Source organism: Paramisgurnus dabryanus, chromosome 22 (assembly GCF_030506205.2).
Source record: "Paramisgurnus dabryanus chromosome 22, PD_genome_1.1, whole genome shotgun sequence".
Taxonomy (NCBI): Eukaryota; Metazoa; Chordata; class Actinopteri; order Cypriniformes; family Cobitidae; genus Paramisgurnus; species Paramisgurnus dabryanus.
The window spans coordinates 31,789,793-31,812,180 of record NC_133358.1 but is presented as its reverse complement, the minus strand read 5'-3'; the positions used below and the strand labels follow the sequence as shown (position 1 = coordinate 31,812,180).

The 22,388-nt window shown below is 37.8% G+C and overlaps 2 protein-coding genes across 3 annotated transcripts; one reads left to right on the top strand and one right to left on the bottom strand.

Annotated features, from left to right (window-relative positions):
* The first annotated feature begins 1,694 nt into the window (after window positions 1-1,694).
* aoc1 (amine oxidase copper containing 1) lies at window positions 1,695-7,704 on the top strand. Of its 2 annotated transcripts, none has more exons than XM_065258887.1 (5): window positions 1,695-1,854; window positions 2,525-4,069; window positions 4,186-4,474; window positions 5,793-5,925; window positions 6,920-7,704. In XM_065258887.1, the coding sequence occupies exons 2-5, from the start codon at window positions 2,533-2,535 to the stop codon at window positions 7,187-7,189; spliced, it is 2,229 nt and encodes a 742-aa protein (XP_065114959.1). In that variant the 5' UTR covers window positions 1,695-1,854; window positions 2,525-2,532; the 3' UTR covers window positions 7,190-7,704. The 2 variants fall into 2 exon arrangements, with proteins under 2 accessions (XP_065114959.1, XP_073669252.1); XM_073813151.1 differs by lacking the exon at window positions 1,695-1,854 and adding an exon at window positions 2,231-2,433.
* A 4,097-nt stretch (window positions 7,705-11,801) lies between these two features.
* On the bottom strand, window positions 11,802-22,050 carry LOC135740603 (uncharacterized). The gene is made up of 3 exons (XM_065259061.2): window positions 22,022-22,050; window positions 14,103-14,955; window positions 11,802-13,323 (listed from the first exon to the last, which is right to left on the bottom strand). The coding sequence occupies exons 1-3, from the start codon at window positions 22,048-22,050 to the stop codon at window positions 11,809-11,811; spliced, it is 2,397 nt and encodes a 798-aa protein (XP_065115133.2). The 3' UTR covers window positions 11,802-11,808.
* Between the last annotated feature and the right edge of the window lie 338 nt (window positions 22,051-22,388).

Sequence of the window (22,388 nt, the reverse complement as noted above, 5' to 3'; positions counted from 1 at the left end):
AGATTTTGAAGATCTTTGATTTGGTTTTTGTAAGTTTTTAAAAAAAAAATTCATGAAAAAGTACACGAGAGATAGATATAACATAAGTGACCTGAATTGCATTTTATATTTCTATATATTTACTGTTACTATTTAATTTTTTAAAAAATAAACTCATTCACACTGTCATTAAATGTAAATGTTTCTACAGTATAAACATATAAGAAAAAATGATGAGGACGTTGAAGATCTGATTTTATTTAGGCCCTGTTTACACGAGAACTCTCAAGGGTAAAAATGTAAAAATATTTTCTCGGATGTGCCTTTTAGTTTAGTCTAAAGGGTAAAAACACAAGTCTGCTCACGGTGGCTCTCGTCGCGTACGCATTAATGTCACAGGCATGAGCCAGTTCAGGAAAATAATAAGGGATTATTTCGATACGTTGGACCTTCAAGTTGCCATAGCAGCTCTGATAAATATACAAGAGTCTTTCCAGCAGTTGTACGAAACATTCACAGCTAGTTTTACTAATCAGAGAAGGTGTATTAATCATTTCTATCAAATTGTTGATGCGGCAATTTGTCGGAGGCAAACCAGACGGCTTTGTACAAGACCTAGGAGAACAAGGAAGAAGGTTGTACGCAGGCGCGTGGACTTGGTGTTGTTGTGTGTCAATGCTTCACATTGCCACCTTGCCGCCTGGAGTGCATACTACATCGAATATCACACACTTTTGCGTCACCATATGCATGCATATTTCTCCCCCAAAAGTGCTTGTATAAATGCGGAATAAAAAGTGATAATGCCACGCCACTTTTGCGTTTTCTCTTCAGATCTTTCCGTGTAAACGTAGCCTTAATCAAAGTAGTAACAAAGCACTCGGGGTTCATCAACACACAACAGTATCAGCAATGACAATTTATTCTGTTCCTTCAGACCTGTCCCCCCTTATGCTAATGCAGTACCCATTTAAAATGCAAACCAAGAATACCAATACAAATGACCACTCTTTGTTCTTGTGCAACCAAATGGTTAAAGCCTGTGATGTTTACATTTAGAAGTCTCTCTTTCTTCTTCCTAATAATAAAGAATGAAACAACACTTATGTGTCATCCCCATATGACTGAGATCGGGGTAAGATTGATGATAATTACACCCTTTTTATGGAATGAGCTTTGTTATATAACTATCAGGAAGTGGAGTTGGCTTTGAGGCTGTTTACACCTGGTATTAAGATGCGTTTTAGTCGATTGGATCACAAGTGGACGACGCTAAATACAGGTGTATACGAAGTGTGAAATGTTTTGAGCTCATTCACTTTCGACCACATTCAGAGCAAGTCGAAAACGCATTCGACCGGATTTCTTATGTGGTGTAGATGCGCATGCAACATTTTTCTAAAACACTAAATTCAAGAAAAATTCAAGAGAAATTTGCTTACCCCATTGGCAGATTTTTTTTGCTTGTTTTATGCACAAAATCACTTACATTTAATATTTTTGATCTAAAAACTAGTCTTATTTTCTTGGGTCGTTTTGCTCATCAAGAAAATCATCTTAATTTAAGAATTTTTAGATATTTTACCGAAAACAAGACAAAAATACTAAGAAAAGTTTTTCTTGAAAATGATTTTTTGCAGTGCAGTGATGACACAAGAAGAGTCATCAATCATCTCTTCAGCTTTGGTTCCTGTAAGGTTTTATGGCTTTCTTCTGGCCAATCACCTTCTATTGGTGAGCGGTGGGGTGGTTGATAAATGCAGAACAGCAGAGAAACGACATTTAGAAGAAGAACCCTAAATCTGCTGGATGATTAAAAAAACACATCACTGCAGCACAGCACACATTTTCTGCAGATTCATCGAGCATTTAAAGGTAAGATCATTCATGGCACATCATTTCTCCTTCATTTAGATTAAAAGGTGAGGTGGATGTTTGTGTTGAGGGTTACATAATAGTGTTATCAAATCGTCACAAATGCAGAATGTGATAGAAATAGAGTGTGCAGAATAAAGAAAACCAAGACAATTAAAATGATTTTAATGAAAACATTTTGCTCGTTCAACAAACAATTTACAGCTTGTAAATTTTATACTGTAGCCCTTTGCAAACAGAGCAAAAGGGTATCTCAAGGGTAAAGTGTGCAGATTGCAGAAATACCTCATTGGTGTTGTAATATCCAGTCAGTTTTTAGTTGATCTTTCACCAATCTTAGTGAAGAAAGTGCAGGATTAAATGCAAGCATGCAATGCAATGCTAAGAGATAAAGTAGGTTAGATTAATTATATGTCTTTATTACTATAATTTGGCACAGGTTCAACATACAAAGGACATATTAAAGCTTAAGCCGCTTGACATATCGTAACTCGTCATCCTTGCAAAACCTTGCTTATTTTTGCAATACATTTACTTTAATGCATTTGGCAGATGCTTTTATCCAAAGTGACTTACAAGGTAAACAGTTTTTGATCAGCATGTGTGTTCCCATGACCTTTTGTGCTGCTAATGCAAAGAATAAAATAATTTTATTGTTTGATTTATGCAGAGGCCAATATGCGGTTCTTGTGGATACTGCTTGTGGCTTCTTTGGTCGCAGGCACTGCTAAATCGAGATCAAGGGAGTGGGCTCATCACGGAGCCACGATGTTTGCCGATCTCAGTCCTCGAGAGATGAATGCCGTTAGAGATTACCTGTACTCCTGCAGCGAGCTGGGTCTCATCTCAGCACGGGACAAGTCCTTAAAGAAGAACAGCATCCTCCTTATGGAGCTTCATGTCCCTCGCAAACACGAGGCCCTCCGAGCGCTGGACAGAGGTCAGGCCAAACCTCCACGGCAGGCACGAGTGGTGGTGCAGTTTGGTAACCAAGCAAAACCGAACGTGACGGAGTATATCGTCAGCCCCTTGCCATACCCAAGATCCTATCAGCTCAAGACTTTTAAGGGTGACCGGCCCATTCGCTTTGAGGGAAGGCCGATTACAGCTGTGGAGTATGAACACCTGTATAAAGTGTTGGAGAAAGTAGGGAAAAAAATCAACAAGATTCTGCACGAGAGCACCGGGTTTACCTTCGGTAACTGCACCGACCGCTGTCTGACATTCTCGGACATTGCTCCCAGAGGTTTAGAGTCAGGAGAGAGAAGGAGTTGGGTTATGTTACAGAAGTTTGTGGAAGGTTACTTTATTCACCCCGTGGGCTTCGAGATTCTCATTAACCACAAGGATTTGGATCCGAAAAAATGGACGGTGGAGAAGGTGTGGTATAACGGGCAGTATTTTGACAGCCTGGATGAATTTGTGGAGATGTATGAGAAGGGGACGATCTCTAAACACAAGCTGCCTGAGCATGATGAGGAAGATCTGTTTTCCACCTACATTCCTCGGGGACACACAAACACACGGACGAACATCCACGGAGCGAAGCTTGTGGAACCCGAAGGCCGCAGATTTCAAGTGGATGGGAATTTTGTGGAATATGCCGGATGGTCATTTGCCTATAGAGTTCGGTCTTCTGCTGGATTGCAGATCTTTGACCTTCGCTTCAACGGGGAGAGAATTGCCTATGAGATCAGTCTACAAGAAGCTATCGCCTTTTACTCTGGAGATACGCCGGCCGCCATGCAGACCAAATATATTGATGCGGGTTGGATGATGGGCACCTCAGATTTTGAGCTGGCTCCAGGGATCGATTGTCCAGAAATTGCTCATTTTGTGGACCTTTACCATTACTATGACACAGACAAACCTGTACGTTACAGAAATGCACTTTGCATCTTTGAAATGACCACAGGACTTCCACTGAGGAGACACTTCAATAGCAACTTCCAAGGAGGTTTTAATTTTTTTGGAGGTCTTGAAAACCAGATTCTGGTGATTAGAACCACGTCTACAGTGTACAACTATGATTACATCTGGGACTTTATCTTTTATCAAAATGGCGTGATGGAGTCCAGAGTGAGCGCTACTGGGTACATCCATGCAACGTTCTTTACAGAAAACGGACTGAACTATGGATCCAAGGTTTACAACTACGTGCTTGGTAACATTCACACCCACCTGATTCATTACAAAGTGGACCTTGACATTGCAGGTGCGTTCTTGCTTTATCTTTATGTTGAATCTGAACTCAAATAAAAATCTGTTTTGTGAAACAGTGGTGCAAATACCAGCCGATTGTGTAATGTTTACTTCTGTCTGTTTGTACAGGGAGGGACAACAGCTTTGAGACTATTGATTTGAAATATGTCAACTTCACCAACCCCTGGAGTCCAGAGCACACCATCCTCCAATCCAAACTTCACCGGACGCAGCACCAAACCGAACGTAGCGCTGCTTTCCGCTTTGGCAAGAAGTTCCCCAAATACCTGCACTTTTACAATCAAAACCAAAACAACAAGTGGGGTCATAAGAGGGGTTATCGGATTCAGTATTACTCACATGGGAACAGTGTTCTGCCACGAGGATGGAAAGAGGAAAATGGTATTGCATGGTCAAGGTGAGCAGCGTTTATATTTTTGCATTTAGCAGATGCTTTTACTCAAAGTGACTTAAAGCAATAGTATGAGAAGTACTTACACAAATATACTTTTCCCAGCCATTGATGTCAAGGACAAGGTTGAATCAATGTTGAATTACCTTTGAGTTTGCTAATTCAATCAACGTTTTACAAACAACTGACATTATTTCAACCAAACTTTAAAGGAACAGTATGTAGGATTGTGGTCAAAACTGGTATTGCAATCACAAAACTTGTGGCTAAAACTGGTAGTGCAATCACACAACTGGTGGCCAACACACAAAATGACAACATAAACATCAGTTGAGGGCTGCAACTCCACTTATTAAATGACAAAATCCTGGCCAGACCACTGTTGTGAGTGATATAAGTATTTAAAATGAAAATGATTTCTTAATGTCTAGTGACATATCAGGGCCATTTTATGATTAATTGATATACATTTCTTACATACTGTTCCTTTAATGCTGGGTTTTAAGCATTTTATTAACCTTTTGCAACCGTTTAGCATTAACTGTTGTATCAACTTTGAAACAAGAACTGACATTGTTTTAACCATATTTCAATGTTCAAGTTCAGTCATATGCCTGCTGGGTTAGCTTACAAATTAAGTTTTGTAGAAACACAACCTGTTTGTGACCCAGTCGAACCCAGTCTCACAGAGATGCGTATAAATAGCACGATGTGTGAAAATCGTGCAATACATACGGCAAATTCCACATTGGCATGCATATGATATGCCAGTCCTTCCCATTCACTTAAACGCCACATCTTTTTTGTCGTTTTATTTATTGGATTCTCAATTTATTGCTATTTTTTACCATTGTTGCTTGGGTTTAGAGTTAGAACAACTTTTTGTTGTATAACAATGACATCCTTACCCAAACCCCAACTCTAACCCCAACTTCAAGCGACCATGGCTTACATATAGACAAAAACGTGGAGAAACCTGTATATTATATAACCTCAAATCTAACCCTAAACCCAAGCTAAAATGGTTTAAAAAACAGAAACAAATTTAGAAACCAATAAATAAAACGACATAAAAGATGCGCCGTTTAAGTGATTAGGAAGGGACGCCATTCGAATTTGGCGTATGTATTGCACGATTTTCACACTTTGTGCTATTTATACGCATCTACATGAGATTGGGTAGGTAAATTCATTCAATTATGAGACTTTAGCCTGGATTTCACAGACATGGTCACAAATAGGTCGCAAAAGTTAACTTTCATGGACTTACAAATTTATTTCTTGTGCATTCTGAAAGAGTTTGTTTTCTTTTTGCTGACCTCAGATATCAACTGGCTGTAACCAGACACAAAGACAGCGAGACCACCAGCAGCAGCATTTACACCCAGAATGAACCCTGGGAACCTCTTGTTTCCTTCGAGGACTTTATTCGCAACAATGAAAACATTGTTAGCCAGGTAAACAAAATGTGCAGAGCTGCCCTCACAACAGATGAGGGTCTACAGACACAGTCTCAATTTAAACAGAAGAATAACAAACAAAAGCAATGTAAGATTTTCAGATGATCTATTCAGATTCAAAATTTTTGACCATGTCAGTGGAAGAATATACGGGTGTGAGGCGTTTGGAAAAATAGGTCCACAAGTTTACAACGAATGGTAAAACACCTGTTGGAAAGCATCTTTTGCAGCGATTTTTGTGTGAGCATATCAGTGAACACCCCTGACCACTCGTTGAGTTTCACGTCTTTTTAAACGAAAGTTTAATGCATTTTAGGAAGGATTGTTCCAGTGCACCTATAAAGCCATTATAGAGGTGGAAGGTGAAACAAGCAACACCCGAAAATTCTCGGGACAGCCGCATATGTCCAAATTTCTGTCAAAACCGTTCTATTTCATCATAAACAATCTGAAAACAGGGCTTTAAGTGTAAAATACTGAACTTGTAAAATAACTATATTATTAGTATTGTACAAACTGAACGATATTGCTCTTATTACCTTTGAATGGGCCATTTTATCTACAAACAAAGCAGGTCCCCTTACATGAAAGTCATCATTTTGAGCCGTCATGTTTCTACAGTAGCCCTAAATGGACAAACTACTCTAAAAAGTGCGTATTTGTCTCAGATAATGACATGTTTGGTGTTTGATGGCTACCGTAGCTCCTCTATGCGACTTGGTGAGCTTTGGACTGGGCCATTATCTCGCCACTTCATGCTGCAAAAAATTACACGGTGTACATTTAAAAGTAATGTTAACTACTTAGTTAACAGTACTTTTCTGAACTTCTACTGAACTTAACAAGAAGGAGCATATGTGACTGTAAAGACAGCTACAAACATCCCCAAACAAGCAGTGCCTATATACTGTATTTACATATAAAACCACACACATTGCAACAGTGCAAAGACATTAAGTTGAGTGTTAACAAATGATGTATTTGCCTACAGGATTTGGTTGCCTGGGTGACGGTGGGATTCCTTCACATTCCTCACTCTGAAGACATTCCCAACACAGCAACTCCAGGAAACGCTGTGGGATTTTTCCTGCGTCCCTTCAACTTTTTTGACGAGGACCCGTCGCTTGCGTCCCGCAGCACCGTCATTGTTCGACCGGATGAAAAGGGTCAGCCGAAGGTTCAGAGATGGACTCCAGAGGTCGTAGGTCACTGCGTCTCAGACAAACCTTTCTATTATAACGGCACATACGCTGGTGTGTAGACAAAGACTGAACTCATTTCATCTGTGTTTTGTGCTGTATATAAAATGTAGGAGTTCAGAGTAACAATGTTCATTCATTTAATGCTGTGGACTTTTGACATTAACATCTAGGGAGCCAAACAAATAAATCTCAAATGCTTTATATACTTTATCATAAACATGTTAAAGATCATTATGACAAATAATGTGAAGCTGTTTATATGTTCAAGTGAATGTAATGAACATCCCTGTCATTTTTTATCCTTAAAAAATTAAAGGGTATTTTGTTTTTGGAATCATAATGATTTTCTATAATGTGACACTTTTTCATATTTTCATTAAATATATTAAATATCAGATGCATGTAATGCATCCAAAAACTTTTCTTTAAATCCCATCAGAGTACTGAAAAGCATCCAGTCTGTAAAATAATATTAAAGGTCTAAAAGCAGACTTGATTTTTTTATGCACAATTCATTTACCTCTTGTTTTTGTGTGATTAACACATTTTGGAAAATAAAAGTGTTTAATAATGACGTGAATGTTGTTGTCATGTATATTGTACTGTGGATACGGATTACATTGGTTGTCATGGTAACCACACTGTGAGATGGATTGGGTGAAGATCCAGATGTAAGAGGATGTATCCATGGATGGGTTTTATCAGCGGAGAACATCCAGGATACAGGATGTCGTATCCGTGAGCTCATGGATCACAGCAGTGAGTCGAGCTGATACTCCAGCAAACAGCTTTGTTCTGCAAACAGACCATAATTCACCTGCTGTCTCCTATAGAAACCTACAGGAGATGAGTTAATTTATGTATATGTGAAGTATAGGATAATTATTGTCACTCACTGAATATCTTATGCACTTAAGCAGACTGTGTAGTGAAGAGGTTCACAAACCTTTTATTCTGTGACCTATTTAGATGAGTATAATCCATACTAGGACCCACCATTTTTAAATGTAAATATGAGGAAAACACATTTTTAATTGAAAAGTTTTTATTTACAATGTCATTTTATAATTGCAGTATCAAAATAATTTATGGTATATCATATCAACCCACCTTATCCCACAAGTGGGTCCCGATCCACAGTTTGAAAACTTCTGGTGTAGTGTAGATGTGAGATTGTGGTCAGTAAGATAAAGTTTGTTTGTATGGGTTTTAACAGTGTGTGTTATAGTGACCTGTACCACAGAAGAGATTGTTTTTCATTTAAAGAGAGCAGACAGTAAAGTCACATTATATAGAGCTGACATTCCTAAAACTCACCATGACAACAACGACTCATGCGTCACATTACAACTGAATCTTTACAAGAACACAATCACCTGAAAGACTACACACATACAATACACATACACAAATAATCTTTATTAAAAACATTCAAGATTTAGTGATGTCTTAAATATTATAACTGTTTTGGAAGAATTTCAGTTTAGACAACTGCTAAGCATTTTAATTGGAAGCAAAAATTTAAGACATACATAAAACATCAGCTAAAAACATACCAGTGTGTGTTTAACAGTCGTTTTAATATTTTGTTTCAATCTATTTAAGTAAGTATGTTTAGTAAAACTTACTTAAAAGTAGCAGTATTAAGCAGGTTTAAGTCAAATTCCTCTAAACCAAAACAAAATTATTTAATTCTACAAAGCTACATAAACTTATGAGGGTTACCACTCAGAAGTCTTGTATCTGTGGCTCAGAGTTTGGTTGGTTAGTTTGGCTCTGTTGACCTCTGCTGGAAGATCTATAACTACAACACCTGTTTCTAAAAATAATCCCTTTCTCTTTTGAAAGCAGTGTGCATTGGTGTGCAACATGTTTGAGATACATTTTTTATGAAAACATTCCAGGGGACTCATTTATCAACAGTGTATTAGAAAGTGTTCTATATGTTGTCTTACAAATGAAATTTATTATGTGCGTAAATCCCAAAAAATCTGTATTTATCAAACATGCGCACATGGTTCTTACGCACATCAAGTAATCCTTGATGATAAATCTCACGTGTGCTTATTCACGTTTATGGTCATTTGCATTCCGAAACGCCTACAGTGAAGCATATATGGTGACAACACCTCCCTTTATAAATCACGTGGGTGTGTTTTTTCCCTCCCTGCAATAATGACAAAGAGAGCGAAAAAGAGGAATAGACACAGAAATAGAGGTACTGGTGGATGAGGTTGAATCCAAGTAAAACATACTATTTGGTTCACTTAGTGCCGGAGGAATGACTAACAAAAGAAAAAAAAAATGGGAACATATTACTAGTACGGTTGATTCCATTGGGTCTGAGGAGAGAACACTTCCAGAAATTTAAAAAGTGGTTTGACATTAAATTATTAGCCAAAAAATGTCACAGCAAACTGTTGGTTAGATATGTAACCGAGAGGTTCCCTTTCAGTCGGTCACTACGACGTTACGTTGTGACCGACGAATTAGGAATCCCTACCAAAGCGCCACTGAAACTGATCCTTCCAGTGCCTGCGTAAACCCTCCGACTCCGAAACCCTTTTTTAGGGAGACGGAAATAGGGTTAGAGCAGAGGCTGGTCATCAACCAATGCGATTTCCGGAGGATGCACCAGAAATCCTGGCCAGCACACGTCCGGCGAAAATAGCATGTATGGCCACCCTAGTAGTTGTGTGATCGACTGTGCTAACAGATTCAACAAAAATTTTTATCCAGACTGCAAAATACGCTCAAAGGAGAAGTAAATCAGTAGCAGTAGCCATATGTCAGGTATGTAAAAAATTTGGGATAAAATATCCTATAAAAATACACCAATGAATACTCTTATTCTGTGTAATTGCAAAGTTTTGTCAGTGAGGCTGCTTTAAAAAAACATCCATTATGATGAGCCTTGTGTTCTACTAAGGTGTTAGGCAAGACCAGAGGTGGGTAGAGTACCCAAAATCTGTACTCAAGTAAAAGTAAAAGTATCAAATCTAATTATTTACTTGAGTAAGAGTAAAAAAGTATTAGATGAAAAACTACTCAAGTAGTTAGTAACTCGTTACTTCCGATCTGATAGAGAAGTAGCGCAAAAGCACTGAATTTCAGACTACTTGGAGGGTTTTCACAAACCTCTCCTTAAAAGTCTCTTTGTTCTGCTTATACACAGGTAAAGCAGCCTATCTCAGTCCTGCAATGGGACATTAACATCTCAAAAAAATCTCAAACACACACACACACACACACAGATGTTTTCTGACGGTTAACTCTGTATTTATTTCATGTTCACAACAAAAACTTGTCAGCATCTGCCTTTAAACATGCAAACAGTAAACAAAAAAGAACGTGTGTGTCTGTTTGTTATCATGTTTTTATATGAATAGGTTATTTTCATTGCCATTAAAGTGCAATTACTGAACATAAACACGAGCAAATCAACTCTACATTTATTATAATATATAATACATGTTTCTTTAAAATCAAACTTTATTCTTTTATTTTTATTCATTCATGCTTTTGGAAGGATTTAAATAAAACACAATCCCGTTTTTATTTGAATGTATTTTCTACACATTAGTTAGGTGTCAGGATTTGTGTACAAATGCAAGACGTCCTTACATTTTGGTGTTCAGTGGGGAAATTATACGGAAATGTGCAGATGAACGTGCTGTTTGTATGGTTTAACTTACACTAGGTTTTGTCATCGCTTGCACAAGAGTGCATATGGCAAAAAAACTCGGACAGTGTGTGAAATGACCATTAATAGTGTTCAAATAGACAATATTGTGACACTTACTTCAGGTTGGATCTTGAATTCCTGTACGCTGAGATGTCAGCTCGTTTATTGAACAAAGCATGCATCGCATTATGAAACTATTCTTTTTGACCTCTTGGAGTGAAAACATAGACCGAACTTGAAGCCGCCATGCATGATCTGCCTCCGATATATCACAACGCACACGCACCCTCATATTCTTCTCCTGTTATCTACGCGCGGTCGCGCGCGCTACAGGGTGACGCAGCCTGTCTCGCGAAACTTTCGAACACGCCCTATAAACTTTAAAAAATATATATATTCATTAATTATTACCATTTGAAAGTAGCGCAGTAACGCCGCCGAATGTAGCGAAGTAAAAGTACAGTTTTTTCACTAGAAATGTACTTGAGTAAGAGTAAAAAGTACCCATCCTTAAATTTACTCTAAAAGTACTAGTTACCCAAAAAATTTACTCAAGTACATGTAACGGAGTAAATGTCATTTGTTACTACCCACCTCTGGGCAAGACAAACATATATGTCAGGAAAAGCAATGTCCACAGACTACTGGTTGTTTGGCAAGTTGTTAGGGTCACTGTTAAGACCAACTAAATTCAATTTAAGCAGATAATAGTCCGTTTTACAGGCGTTTTTGCAGAAAAAGTGACATCAATGCATATCCTCTAATGGCACTTCCTGTCAATCAATCACATGACAGGGAGACCATATAAAATAAAAGACATACATGCAAATTAAAATTAAGAAATAAAATGAAATTAAATTGCTAATTTTATATATATATATATATATATAATTAGCTATTTAATTCCATTTTATTTCTTAATTTTAATTTGCGTGTATGTCTTTTATTTTATATGGTCTTCCTGTCATGTGATTGATTGACAGGAAGTGCTCTCTACTTGATGTTCTTCAAAGCTTCAGCTTTTTCAGGTTCATTGATTTCCTTCAACTTCTCAATGAGAAAATCAATGTGCAGAAGTGTGAACAGAGATTCAGTGTTGAGTGCGATGATCTTCAGAGACTCCACACAATGAAAGGCTTCCATCACCAGCCTGATTTTCTGTTTCTCTAATTCTTGTAGTTCTTCCTTCAGCTTATTGATCACAGACAGACAGTCTTTCATTTTGTCTTCATATTTCTTCTTTAAATCTTCATTTGTTTTTGTCTCAGTCTTTGTCTTTATTACATATATTTGGGCTTCTTTGATGTGTTTGCTGTAGTGACATTTATTTGTGCACACTAAGCAGTGATCATTTTTCATCACACATCCATAGAAATAACAGCTCCACCAGCATCCAGGATAGTGACAGTTCTCCTTACAGATGGTACAGGTCAGTGCTTTTTTAGCTACAGCAGGATCAATATCAACCTTTTCTTTGTAGGACACTTCAACTTTATACTCAAAGTTGTTATTTTCTTTGACATGTTGATTGTGTTTCTCCAGAGCATCTTGAGTTTGTTTCAGTTCATTTTGCTTTTCTTTCATCGTTTGGACATGTGATTGTAGTTTGGAGATGTTTGGCTCCAACTGTTGCCGTTTCTCCAAAACATCTTGAGTCATCTCCAAGGTTTTTGGTTTCATCATGCTAAGAAACTTGAAAAACTCTGTCATTCCTTTGTAACTGAGATCCCATGCTTGATCCTGGATAGATTGACATTGTTCATCAAATGTTTCTGCCTGACGGTTGTTAAACAGAAAATAGGTCGGCTGATTCTTCTCATCTACAGCACACTTAACTTTAGCTTCTTTGATGGTTGTCAGGGCATTCTCAGGACGAGCTCCATCTGAGCGTGTGAGGAGTAACACAATGTTTTCAGCAATATCTTTACCAAATAAAGACTGAACAGAATCAAATATGTTTAGCTGTTCTTTAGAAAGGCGAGTGTAAGATGAGTTACACACTAAACACACTGCATTGATTTCACGAGGCCCATCTTCAGATGTATATACGCCAAGCAAATCTTTAACAATCTTTTGATCAAAAGCAATATCACTGGTATGTCCATATCCTGGTGTATCAATGATTGTTAAATCAAATGAAGTCCCTTGTATATAAACATCATAGACCGTCACATCAGATGTCTGACTGTGAGCTGATGGTTGGTCAGTCTGATCGTCTGTGATCTCAAACCAAACTTTGTCTTCTCTCTGAACACCACAGCTGTAGTTGATCATAGTATTGATGAGAGTTGTTTTTCCACTGCCTGTTTCTCCCACCATCAGTATGATTTTATGAGGTTTATCTGTGTCTCTTTCTCCAAAGGTGATTTTTCTGTATGACTTTGATTGATCCAGATTATCTTTTGTTGATTTTAGACGATATCTGGCAGGATTTCCATCTTTAATTTTGTGGCTTTTCGTCTTGAGTTCATCAGCGTTGTACAATTGATTGTCTAAACTCAATGTGTCCTGTAAACCCAATGCAAAATAACAAATGTGATGTTTATTGTGTGCTGCTGCTGTACATGTAATGTGATAGTAAATCAAAACAACAAAAGTGTATTTACCGCACAAATTCAAGTAACATTTTTAAATGATTAACATTTTAATATTAGCATGCTCACTGTTGATTCATTTTTTATGCTAACCATGTGTTCTTAAGACAGATAATCCTTCTGACTAAAAAACGATGGCAAAGCCCCATTTGCCCCATTGGGCCAGTGCATTATACTGTAAATTTACATTTGCATTTGTTTTTAGGCCTTGCCAATTTAAATAGGCAATAAATAAATTACATAAAAATTCACTAATTACTAAAATTACTAAACAGCAAACTAAATTACAGACTTGATTAATGATAATAAACCGCAAGTTTGACAATGTACTGTATAGAGTAAAAGATTAGATTACATTCTAAAAAAATGAAGGGTTATGTTCAACCCAGCGTTGGGTCAAATATAAACATTTTGGGTTAATTTAACCCGATGTCTGGGCTCATCCTTTTTGACACAACTCTGGCTAAATAATAACCCTCCATTTTATAGAGTGTAGATTTTAGGGTCTAAAATCTCCACATTAAATCTGCATTAAAGTCGGGATAAAAAATTTGAATCCACAGCTTGCTAAGTTTCACAAAAGACGGAAAATAAAAAAAGAGGTTGTGTTAAGAAAACACTAGAAACATTAAATATGTTTTTTGGTCCGAATCAAGTTTGAGAAAAACATGAAAGCATAAAACATGCACTTACTAAGTTATTTTTTTCCAAAGTTTTTGGTTGTGTCATGTCAAGAAACTTGAAAAACTCTGTCATTCCTCTATAACTGAGATCCCATGATTGATCCTGGATTATTTGATAATCTTCATCAAATGTTTCTCCCTGACAGTTGTCAAACAGAAAATAGATCGGCTGATTCTTCTTTTCATCTACAGCACACTTGACTTTAGCTGCTTTGACGGCTGTCAGGGCATTTTTAGGTGGATACCCTTTTGAGTGTGTTAGGAGTAACACAATGTTTTCAGCAATATCTTTGCCAAAGGAATTTTGAAGGGCATCAAATATGTATTCTTGTCTGCCAGAGAGTCGATTTTGATCTGCCTTCACCACAAAACACACTGCAATGATTTTATTCATCACATCTTCAATTGTACATAAATGTAATAAACTCTCAGCGATCTCTCTATCACGATCAGCTCCACGAGTGTCTCCATATCCTGGTGTATCAATGATTGTTAAATCAACTGAAGTCTCTTTTATATAAACACCATAGACAGTCACATCAGAGGTCTGACTGTAAACTGATGCTGTGTTACTCTGATCATCTGTGATCTCAAACCAAACTTTGTCTTCTCTCTGAACACCACAGCTGTAGTTGATCATAGTATTGATGAGAGTTGTTTTTCCAGTTCCCGTTTCTCCCACCATCAGTATGATTTTATGAGGTTTATCTGTGTCTCTTTCTCCAAAGGTGATTTTTCTATCGGACTCAGATTGATGCAGATGTTCTGTTGTTGTTTTCAGACGATATCGAGCAGGATTTCCATCTTTAATTAAGATGCTTTTCTTGATGAGTTCCTCAGATTGTTTTGCCTGTGAGTTTTTTCTGTAGAAACATACAATAAACAGAAACATACAATAAATATAGCTGAAAAAAACGCAAAAGTAATTAACAAATAATCAATGTTCTTGCCCACTGCAATTGTCCCTCTCCTATTGAGAATCATGGAAATTATAATTATCCTATTGAGAATCATGGTTTCTTAAAGCTATGGTCTACGATTTCAAAGATTGTTCATTATTAATAACCTCGTTTAGATGCTGGTTATGGTTCTACAGTAAAATCCTAACAATATGAAGAGAAAAAAGAATGAAAAAAATCCAGGCGGCCATTTTAGGGACAGACATGGTGGCGGCCATTTTAGGAGCAGGCATGTGTTATCAGATTCAGGCAGAACAGGCATGATATGGGTTGGCATGTTGTGAATATACTCTGGTGGTGTAACCACAACCCCCACAGTGAAAGGAGAGCCACACATCAACAACGCAAAGTCAATATAACGTTCCAGGGACCAGACAGACATATCACGTGGCATAAACTGACGTTAATGCTCATCCAAAGCATTATACAAAAATCAGAGGCCAGACCTAAAAACTCTAGACAGGGGTAAAACACAGTGTCCCTCGCCTGAGACTACCAATCCCTTCAGATTGGCCCCTGATATGGGGAGCAGTCTAGGAGGGAGACCAGGTACGGAAACCATTCCCTGGTCGGCCAACATGGGGCGAGCAACAGCTCTGCCTGTGCTGCCGAACCTTCTGCAGAACTCCTGGGAGCAGAGCAATTGGGGAAAAACACACCGGAGGCCCTCAGGCCCTTACTGTGTCATGGCATCCAGCCCGAATGGGACTGGGTGAGAGAGAGAAAACCAGAGTGTACAATGTGAACTCCTGAATTGCAAACAGGTCAGCTTTCGCTTGGCTGAACCTGAGCCAGACTTGCTCCACCACGTGAGGGTGGAGTCTTCATTTCCCAGAGCTCAACGCCTGCCTCAGCAGAATGTCTGCTCCATATGGACTTGCATAGACTTGACCTTATGGTCTTCCATAGCTACTTCCTGGCCTTAGAGGGATGCATCCATCGTAAGCCTGATGTGACGACCCTGAGCCCCCAATATTGGCCTTCATGGGAAAGGACCCATGGTTTCTTCCATAATACTAAGGCACAAAGCATATGCGTGTGACCTTGATCATGAGAAACGGGTTGCCCCTCAGGGAACCTCATGGTTAAAGGATGGATTCTATACGAGCAGGAGACAACCATGCCTGCAGTCGTTGAAATCCATACCACATCCAGAAAAGAGGTCCTCTGTGCTGGAGAAGCATACTTTTTCTGGCGTTTAGTTGATGGGACATTTTGGGGCCTTTTGGCTTTCCATAACTGATCCCAGCTAGAAAGAGATGTGTCTGTCATCAATGTTATGCGGTGACAGACCGCACCTAACTTCGGGCCTGTAAACAAATACCCCAAATTTTGTACATATTCGTGTGGGAACATGTTAATAGCGGATACATCCCACACTCCCCAGGAGGGCATGCCCTGATTTTACACACAAATATATATATATTTGACAATGTTGGAGGCTTTAGGGATAAAGCCACTCATGGCAACATAAAAACATTCTCTAAATATAGCCTATTATGTTTAAAAGCTAGCTGAAGTGCTTGTGTAAACATGGTCAGAGAATGGTCTTTTCCATGACTTGCATAATAAAGGAGATCAGGAAAGAAAGGATTGCACTCATTTTGAAAGAAATCTCTCATCTAACTTCCTGGATGATATAGTTTCTTTCTTATCTGCTGGTTCATACATAATAAAGCTAGCAGTCACGAGAAACAACCTCAATCAACTTCTCATTTAATATACCGGTTAAGGCGGGCCTCAAACTGCGTCTGGCACTGTCAAAAGCATAAGCTACCAATCAGGGCAGGAGAAAATGGCATGCCGGATCCCGGGTCCCTCCCGTCAGCAAGGATAACGGATATTGAACCAGTTGGTGAAGAGTAGGGCTGTGCTTACAAAAATATCTCCTCAGAGGTAAAACATTACATTGGGCTCCCGTTCGGGTTGGAAGTGACCGCAATGCAGTCAATGACAGAGAGACATGGTCATTGTCTTGACTCGTCAAAACAACGACACACAGCCCGAGTTTTAGCATGTAGGAAGGGCTCTGGCAGCTTATTGTGCGGACGCTCTTCCAGCCATTCGGATTAAACTTCAACACATGCAGCTCGTATACTGAGCTTGATTAAATAATTATATTGCGGAGCGAGGATAGCTGTGCGTCCTCACTACCCTGTACTCGAATATATCAACCCCCTTGGGGGAAGATTACATGAGATTGCGTGAACTTTTAAGTAAGTCAGCTATGCAGGCTGAAGCTATTTTTAGCCGTATAGTTAGCCGTATAGTTAGCTGTTTCACTTAAGTTCATTGTATTTGAAGCTCAGTGCTCTGTTATTGTGAAATGACAATCAATCGCTATCAACACTGTTGTAAAATATAAATGACATTTTGACTAGCCATGCCTTGTATGATGCTTAAACAGGCAGATGGATTGGAGTGCTCCTTATTAACTGAGATTGTTATTTTCAAATGTTTTCTGTAATATATTAATACATATATTTATGTTTTACAATATACATATGACATGCTAAAGCACACTAAATTTTTCTTAAATTGTAAGGCTTGTTGTATTTGTCACAGGAAGGGAGACTGATTTCTAGATATGTATTTAATATTTTGAATCTTTTCTTTTGCAGAGAAAGCATGGTAGCCAACATTATAAGGTATGTTACTGTAACATCATCAAGGAAAAGAAACCTGGAATGTGAGGAGGCTCCATCAACCTCCAGATAGTAAAAGAAAACTCCTGTGAACCTGTGCTTAATTCAAGTTTTTACTGCACTTAAACTGTTAAATTATTTAACAAATAAATCTTGAAATGAGACTTACTGCTCTCAAATCCTTATTTCATTTGGTGCTAAAGGAAATTTAAAGGAATTTTTTGGCTTTAAGGTTTTAGGCTTTAAGATAATTTTAATAGACATCAGTGTCTGATTAATTAATGTCCTTCTATTAATAGATCGGTAAGCCAAGAGTGATTTTATTTTTAATTTGAGTTTTGTGACAAAATTGATACAGACACAATAAATCACAGTACTTTTATACTCAGAGGCGTCATGCCCATTCAAACTGAGGGGGCAGTTGGCCCCTTGGTTTTTTTGAGCCTCAAATTCAAAGAAGCGCCCATTAATCTGTTATTTGTCTTTTAATCTGTTTACAATGCACAATATTATTAATTCTGTGCTGCATCCTTGTCACTTTTCGGAGATTTTCACCGTTTTGATAGTGTTTTGATTGTGTTCCATTACTTCTGACGGCAGGCGCTGCATTCAGCGCAGTCGCTGACGTCATCAAAGTCTGAGCACGCTCACGAGCTCTTTGCTGTTGCTGCTGCATTTTGCCAACTGGGCAATTAAAACGTGTAAGAAACGCTCACAATATTTCCAAACCCCAGTACGGTAATGTGCAGTTAACCTCATCTGTGTAGAAACTGTATGGTTTAAAATTGGACTGTCTCAACGTTATATTAGTAGAGATTTCTAGATTCATCTTCTTGGTACAACGCCAAAGTTCGCCAGAGTTCACAGGACGCGGAATCACACATGCTCACATATGAAGTAAAGTTATGCAAAAATCCATTCCTCTTATAATTTTTATCAAAACATTATTTGAATCATTATTGAACATTAAACTCAATCACGTTATGTAATTTTCGTTGTTTATAAACTTTATGGATTTAAAATTACATTAATTGTAGAGGATTATGCAGTTGTTGTGCAAAATGCATTGACACAATTAAACAAAACGTAAATAAACAAAACATGCCGTTCCAGATGTAAATATGATGGCAATATGTCATTATTCCGATTGAATAGTATTTGATATGAAAGTTAGTCAACACTTTTATTTTGGAGGTTTTTGTCATGAAGGCAGGAAGGCTCAAAATAGTGCCATGGAAAAGACTGAAAGCTCTATAATATTTCGTTTGATGTCCGTGTATGCATGATGGGAGAAACAAAACTTTTCGAAGCTTCGAATCAATTGAACGAATTAATTCGAAAATTGATTCAGTTTTTCAAAGCAGTTCGAAACACCACACACGCTGGCGACCCCTGCTGGTCAAAAGAGTGTAAAAGCAGATATGTCCAAACATTTTACACTTTTTTACAAAATAAGAGGAAGATTTGTATTCAAATATGTTTAAAAAAATATTTAACCTAATTAAGACATAGTTAAAAGTTTATTATGTGTTTTTAGTTTTATTTGGGGCAAACAAATCATTAAAACTAACTACCCTTTTAATTATGCACATTTTTGTCATTAAATCTGTCTATAAACAAACAGTAGACCAAATTGTAGTGTTATTAGTCAGATCAGATAAATGTTTTATGAACTTGCATAATAAAACTGACCCGAGTTCACCTAAACATATTAGACACTGGTCATTTGTGATCAACTCCCCCTAGTGGTAAACCATCGGATTTTCGAAACGTTTTTAAACAGTTATGACATAGTGAAGCCTCGTTTGCTAAGATCAGGTGACTTGGGCCAGTTTGATACACGCTCCGAACCACTGATTCGAAACAAAAGATTGGTAAATGTTTCGAAGCCTCATGAAGCAGTGCTTCGAAAGCGACCATCACTATGTATGCACACATTTCTGTAAGCTGTGCACACTGTGCCCCCTTAAAAAAAGTTGGTGTATGACACCCCTGTTTATACTTAAGTACATTTTGAGGCAAATACTTTTGTACTTTTACTTAAGTTAAAATTTACTAAGTACTTCTACTTTTACTGGAGTAATATTTTACCCATGGGTATCTTTACTTTTACTCAAGTACATGATTTGTGTACTTCTTCCACTACTGCATTAGCCTAGAAATCTAGACGCACCCTAGCGGCCGCAAAATATATTTGCTGCCAGGGTTTAGTCTAGGCACTCACAATACACTTAACAGCTCCAAAAACCAAAATTTGGTCAGGCCAATCACATCGTGTGTAGCGTCTGTGGGGCGGGCTTAACATGATGACGACAGAGCTGCGACGGTTCCTACTTGAAAACAAAGAATGGCTGCTGCTGCTGCTGGCGAACAGCTTTCTTTTGAAGCGGCTTTGGCCGCGACTCTGGAGGACTTAGACTTATGTTTTTCTTTGAGAGAAGAGCAAATAACCCTACTGAAGTCCTTTTTAAGCAAGAAAGATGTGTTTGGAGTTTTGCCGACTGGTTACGGTAAAAGTTTGATATACCAATTAGCTCCACTGGTGGGGAAACGCATGGGACTCAGCCACAATCCGCTTGTGATTGTTGTTTCACCATTGATAGCGCAATCGTTGCTCTGATCCGTCATAGCGCTATCCTATTGCGTGCAGAGGCATTTTGAGGGAGAACCTTATATCCCGCCCCTTGCATTGAGCCGTTTGTGTGAAGAGTTGCCAGACCTTACATCTTGATGTAGGTCTGGCTAACCAGGCTACTACTGCATACCACTATAATGAATATATGTCTTTAAAAAAACAATGTGAACATTTTGTTTTAATTGCATGTTTGTCAAGCACAGGACTGTATTCAGTATAAAACTCATTCCACCAAGATGCTCATCATTCCTGCCTGATGTGATCATTGTCAACTCCTGTGCTGGCAAAATAAGTCAGAATGAGCAAATATTCAAAAATGATTTATTTATAGTTTGGCATTCTCTATTAAAAAACTTCAAAATGATGTATGATTTGTTGAAAACTGACAAAAAATTAAAGAGCAAAAACTGTTTGAAAATATTTGAGTAAAAATCCAGTTAAAGATTTTTGAGGGATCAAAAGTAAATCAGCACATCCACACCTTAAAATCAGGTATAGATTTAACACAAAGTCAAAAACAATATCAATAAGGAAAATATATGTTCAACTTTTTTTTCTTTTAGGGGTGGTTTCCCGGACAGCGATTAGACTATTCCTAGACTAAAATAAATGTAAACGCTGTCCAAACTGAAAACAACTTGCACTGACATATCTTAAAATACATCAGTGCCATTTGTTTTGCCTCAAAATGCACACAAGTAATGTTTTTAGTAAGACATGTTTGTTGAAACTAGTTATATTTCCTAGTTAAACTAAGGTCTAGTCCTGTCTTAAGCTAATCCCTGTCTGGGAAACCACCCCATATTGTTTGATTGACATTGAGACAGACAGCTTTAAGATCGTCTGTATAATGCAAGGACATAAAATAATCTTACACATCAGATCCTCAACAGTTAACCAAACATTCACTTAAGACATAACAGATTATATCTGTGTGAATTCTTATCAAAACATGATATTTTTAAAACTGTAATTCTGTGTAGGTGTCTATATATCAGGGGTGCACGTCTTATTGCTCCTAATAACTCTTTCAACACCAATAAGGTCCCGAACCAAAAATCAATATTTATATTTTCTTTTGACTGTGCCTCAAAATTATACTGTGTGCATCCCAACTTATTTTTGCCGGAATGGGTCACACTGTCAGCAGCTTCATAATATTGTAATTTATTTTTTCAACTGTACACCACTTTAACAGTACAAACATTAAACTTATAACTGTACAATAAATTAAACTGTGCAATACTTTCTTGTGCATTTTCCACAAGTAGATTATTTTTGCACTTAATCAAAAACATATAAAATGTAGAATTATTAGAATAAAGCAATAAATGAACTCCACCCCTAAACCTAATCAATAGGCAAAAGCAGATCATGAAAAAATATGAAAGAGATTGGATAAGAATTAGAAACCTTGTACAATAGTTACGAATTGCAATATGAATGTGTGGTGTACTTGGATGTTTTGTGAGTATTTGCAGGGCATGTTTTGTCAAACTGATGATGTTTTCTTAATTTGATGGTGTATTTTTTGCATAACTGTTTTTTATTTATAATACATTAAGCTGTCTCACCAACTATTACCAGAATTGTTAAGGTGTGGGAGACAAAAGGTAAAATTTGCCCTTACAGCCCTGTTAACAATTAAATACAAATCTAAAACAACAGTATAATGATGTTTGTATCTTACCCATGTGAGATTCTCTGTGAGTCTGCCATGACCCTAAACCCAAGCGAAAATGGTTTAAAAAACAGAAAACAAATGAGAAAACAATAAATAAAACGTCACGAAACGATTCGCCATATAAGTGAATGGGAAGGACTGGCGTATCATATGCACGCAAAATCGGAATTTGGCGTATCTATTGCACGATAATCACACTGCGTGTCATTTGTACGCATCTTGGTGAGAACGGGTACCTCACAGCAGACAGCACAGACTTCTACTCACAAACATACGCGATGCAGTAGGCTAACTATATCTGCGGACACAGATTCCTAATGGGGAGAATTAAAAAGTTCGGACTCGGGCTGAGAATTCTGGGCTCTTACTTTTG